We start from the raw sequence: 4843 nt of genomic DNA, 5'->3' as shown, positions 1-4843 counted from the left end.
TCAGTAATACGAACATATTAAAAAATGTATAATTTAAATGAAGACTGCATGTTGTTCAGAGTTGGAGAGTGGTGCTTGATGTGGAGGGTTTCTTTGATCAATATATGAATATAAATTAGAAGATTAATATCATGTTAGAATAAAACAGTTGTTGAAGCTAGAATGCACCAGTTTTTTCTTTAATTTTTTGCTTGTAAGGGACAAATATCAATTATTGGATTAGCGAACATCATAAATCACCCAGCTCTATTTGCTTAGTTATTAATTGACATTTTTATTACTTTCCATTTGTGCAAAAGTGATGAAACAAGTGTTGTTACTAATACCACTTTAAGTACATATAATTAATGATAATCATTGGCTTGTAACTTGTAGCTTTATTAACACTAATAGGAAATTTACGATGTAACAGGAACTCAGTATGTGACAAATAAAAAAAGTATATGTTACCTTGGAAATGCATCAAAAAACCAAGTTCTTTTGGTATTTGGGAAGGCCACCCTCATTCCAGAAGTCAAAGGTGAATGTAGAATCACTGCTCCTACTTCATATCTTGATGCCAAGTCCACAGTTGGGACAGTCCCTATGCTCTGTCCATATAAAATGATGTTTTCTGGGCTAACATTGTATTTTGTTCTCAATAAATGCCAAGCAGCATCAATGTCACTGTATAAATTTTTCTCACAAGGTTTATCACTACTGATTCCATATCCAGAATAGTCATAACTAAAAATATTACAATTTATTCTAGATCCCAAACCTAAGTAAAAACTACTCATCTGACCAAGATCGACGGCATTCCCATGACTGAAAAGTACTGTATGTCTTGCATTTGGCGAACAATGAACATACATACCTGCTATGCGATTGCCCCTTGTTGTTCGTGTATAAAATACTTCGAAGTTATCAAGTTCTTTCTGGGAATACTGCCACTCAGCTCTATCTGATAGTTTAAGAGTAAATTTTGTTCCAGCTTCATCTGGAATAAAGGAATATGTAGGATCTGGCGGAAGGAAAGCCAATTTGGCAGCAATTCGTGATGGGAAAGGAGGACAACAAAAGAGACAACAGATGTCACTGAACGACAACCCATTCATTTCCGACTTTTTTGGCATTCGTCTCCGCTAAAAAGACTTAAAATTTCAAACGTATTACGTTAGAAATATGTCATAAAATAACGATAGATGATATTATTTACACTACTAATATAACAAATAAAAATAAATTTAAACTACCTTTGTTATTGTTATCTTAACCTAACCATAACATTCTATCACCACACACAAGACGCCCTCTTAGACCTTGCATATGACGTCATAATATAAATACCGCACTATGATAACATTTCAATATAGTTGGAAGATAAATAATCGAGAAATTGCGAAACGTTGTTAATAATGTCAAATATATTGCTAGTTCTAAAGAACTTCGATTAAAAAGTGTAAGCTCTTTATGAAATATTTTTATGCCGGTTTTAAAAACCAATAAATCACAATTCTACACAAGTGTAGTGGACAACGTGTAGGTACAATACACAAATTTTGATAAATAAATTAACATTAATTTCTTTGATTTTGTCGAATATTTTCATAGAATTTATATTTAAATATATAATTTAAAATAATTTAAGTTCAATAAATAAGATAGAAACATAAACAAAATTAGATACACTAGTATAGGATCATTTATTAGAATAAAATAAGTTATTTCCTTACCATTATTGCTCATTCCTTTGCTTTCAATCCCCGGTGGTCAGCAGTAAATTTATGGACTTACAACGCTGAAATCTGGTGTTCGATACAGAACGTATATAACCTATTGTGTAACTCGGTGCAGAAACAAAAATTTTTTTTCTAGTTTACTGCGTGGAAAAATTACGTAACAAATCTACTATGTGTTTAAATATATAGGGCAGACACTTTTTTTTCAGAATATTTAGCACGTATGAATGTATTTCATCATCACGTATAAATGACCTATAAAGCCTCGTGATAAGTAATGGAAAACATGAGTAGGTATTAATTTTATATTCAACTATACATACCATGTAAATATTAATAACAATATACTGTTATATAGAAATACATTTTAGAAACAAATAAAAATGCAAAAAATAATACTATGAAATATACGACCATAAAGCATCAGTTTATTATGTACAATATTTCAGCATATACCTGGCAAAAACAATAGTGAAAACAATATATTACTCTACGTTAGGCCAGTATAAGGCCCATAATAATGGGTCGTACTGAAAAATGCAAAATCTCCTCAGGTGTGTGACTTATATATCGCTATTTGTGTTGTTGTTGTTGGAACTAATATTCAGTTTTATATTATAGATTATATACAAATCACATGATGTTATGTTCCTAAAACTTGATTTTTCTCAGTGGAAATTTGGATCATATTCATTACTTGTTTGCTCCCAAGTTTGACATTCTTCAAATTCATCCCCCATAACCCCATTTTAATCATTTAATACTTTATTACCAATTTATATATATAGGCCTAAAGTTTACATACTCCTTATAAATTCACTAAATACTTTTATGTTGTTTCTACCTATAAAGTACAGTTTTATGAAAGAAATGTTTTAAAAAATATCTTGGTGTTTAGTTGATCAGTCTCTTAAACCAGCCAAGATTTAATACAAGTCTAAAGAGGTTATAATGTTATTGTATAGGTCATTGATTAAACCATGTTTGGAGTATTGTGTTCAATCTTGGGCACCTTCCCTTAAAAAGAGCATTGAATTGTTGGAAAGGGTTCAGAGGAGGGCTACTCAGTTGACACCTGGGATGGAAAAGTTGCCATACGAGGACAGTTTAAGATATCTAAAGTTGTTTTCTCTTGGAAAAAGAAAGAGTTAGAGGGGATCTGATTGAGGTGTGTGAGATTGTTAAGGTAACTGAAATAGTGTCAATGCATCATCTTTTTTTTTTCCCCATAAATAATGGAGAAAACGGTAGGAGGGGAACAAGTATAGATTTGGACAGGATAGAGGTCATCTTCAGCTAAGACAATTTTACTTTTCTAATAGGGTAATTGGTTTATGAAATGGGTTGCTTTCAGATGTGGTGGATGTAATAAATTACAGGGAGTTTAAAGGAAGACTTGATAAATATTTGAATGATAAGGGATGGCTTTGAACATGTTTTTTTTTTCAGTAGAATGGAAAAACCCAGATGGACTAACAGGGCATTTGTTGTCCTTACATTTTATATGTTATATGTTAATTAATCCACACATTACATGACTAATTAGTTATCACAATGTAAATTGGAGACTAGCAGATATTCTATAAATACAGTTAACCACCATAAAGCATATAACAATAATAGTTAAAAAGAACCTTCTCCGACTGAATGTAGCTAATCCTTTGGTTATTAAGGTTCACATAGCAAAAAACTAGGACTAAAAAATTATATCTGGATTCTAGTCATGTTAATTATCAGCCTAAAATTTAAAAAAGTTTGGCAAATTGTTTAATAATGGATTTAAAATAAACTGAAATATAATGTGGCTCACTATTCCTATTGTCTAATGTATGAAGTAAAACAAAAATGTCTTAATTCCAGTTATGATCCAAAGCCAAAGATGATGCTTCGTTTTTCCAATTATACTGATCCAATTAAATCAAGGATTAATTGACAGTTTATTGGCATATATCTAAAAAGTTGGAAGTGTTAATTTGCAGCAACACCATTTTTCAAGCATAAGCAAATCTGAGTTTTGAGAATGTTTATTTTATCCACCAGACAAGCATCTTCTCTTCAGCCCTAGCTGTTTGGACAAGGAGGCCTACAATGTCACTGTTTGTTCTATAGGCTAAACGAGTCTGGTTGATCCAGTGTGTCAGGTGGTTGCATGAGAAGGACATAAATCTATCTCTGAACTTATACAGTCCTAAATGTGTTCTTTGATAATGAGATGCTGAGAAAATGCTGGCCTGTCCATTCTAGAACAGAACAGTTCCTTAATTATTCTTGTTACAAGACAATAGTATTAGGCCTATTATATTTCTTAAACAATGCATTGTTTACTTAGTCCCTTAGGGATTTTCAAGAATTAGAAGTGTGTATGACAATAGCATTTTACCACACTATGTTTGCCATATCCATTGCCAATGACACATTTTGCTCAATCCAGAACTCATCAGACTGGCTGGGACACAACAAACACAGTTGTGATCAGAACACTATTTATATAAGCCATTTGCTACAACAACAGTTGTTATGGCATGAACACCCTTTCCAAGCTGGCAAAGAAGGAATATAATAAGCCTAATAGTAATGTCTTTTAACAAGTATAATTAATTATGACCATGCTTTGCCAGCTTGGAAAAGGCATTCCTATCATAAGAATAATTCTTTGTTCCAGATGATGCCAGAACACCATTTCTCATGATGCCATCTAAGAAACACCTCAAAATCTGTTACGTCAAGTACTTCAAAGTTAGCACTTTCCAAGTTCTTTCACGATGTATTGTTGGTCTTCACTGTAATCTTCGTGTGTCTGTTAAGCTTTTGTCATTCTTTCAAATTTTCCTTTCATATCTAATTAAAGAATAAGTTAGTCTTATAAAATAAAAATTATGTTCTACATAATTTCCAACAGTTTTTCTCAAATAATTCAAACTTAGAAATTATGCAAAGTTTATAATAATAAGAGTATAATGTAGTTCAACCTTAAAATTACTGACTTATTTTTGTACAGTTCTATACCAGTGAGTTCAACGTTGCTTGAAATCGAGTGATTTTATCTTTATATGTCTGTTACACCAGAGTTGGGGGTAATGTGTTACTTAATTAACTTGTTACTGTAAAAATATTTTGTTTGT

The 4843-nt window shown here is 31.6% G+C and overlaps 1 protein-coding gene across 2 annotated transcripts in view; it reads right to left on the bottom strand.

Moving 5' to 3' along the window:
* Nucleotides 1–1816, bottom strand: part of LOC106472212 (protein ABHD17B-like) — an 8209-nt gene extending 6393 nt beyond the window's left edge. The window contains exons 1-2 of one of the 2 annotated variants that reach the window (XM_022400818.1): nt 1716–1816; nt 451–1133 (exon numbers count right to left, since the gene is read on the bottom strand). In XM_022400818.1, the coding sequence (XP_022256526.1) occupies nt 451–1115 (665 nt within the window). In that variant the 5' untranslated portion in view covers nt 1116–1133; nt 1716–1816. Of the gene's footprint in view, nt 1–450; nt 1316–1715 lie in introns of those variants that run through there. The other variant, XM_013932839.2, reaches the window with a different exon arrangement.
* Nucleotides 1817–4843: the final 3027 nt, after the last annotated feature.

The sequence above is a fragment of the Limulus polyphemus genome, unplaced genomic scaffold, assembly GCF_000517525.1.
Source record: "Limulus polyphemus unplaced genomic scaffold, Limulus_polyphemus-2.1.2 Scaffold5165, whole genome shotgun sequence".
NCBI lineage: Eukaryota > Metazoa > Arthropoda > Merostomata > Xiphosura > Limulidae > Limulus > Limulus polyphemus.
This window is presented reverse-complemented; position numbering and strand designations above follow the sequence as displayed.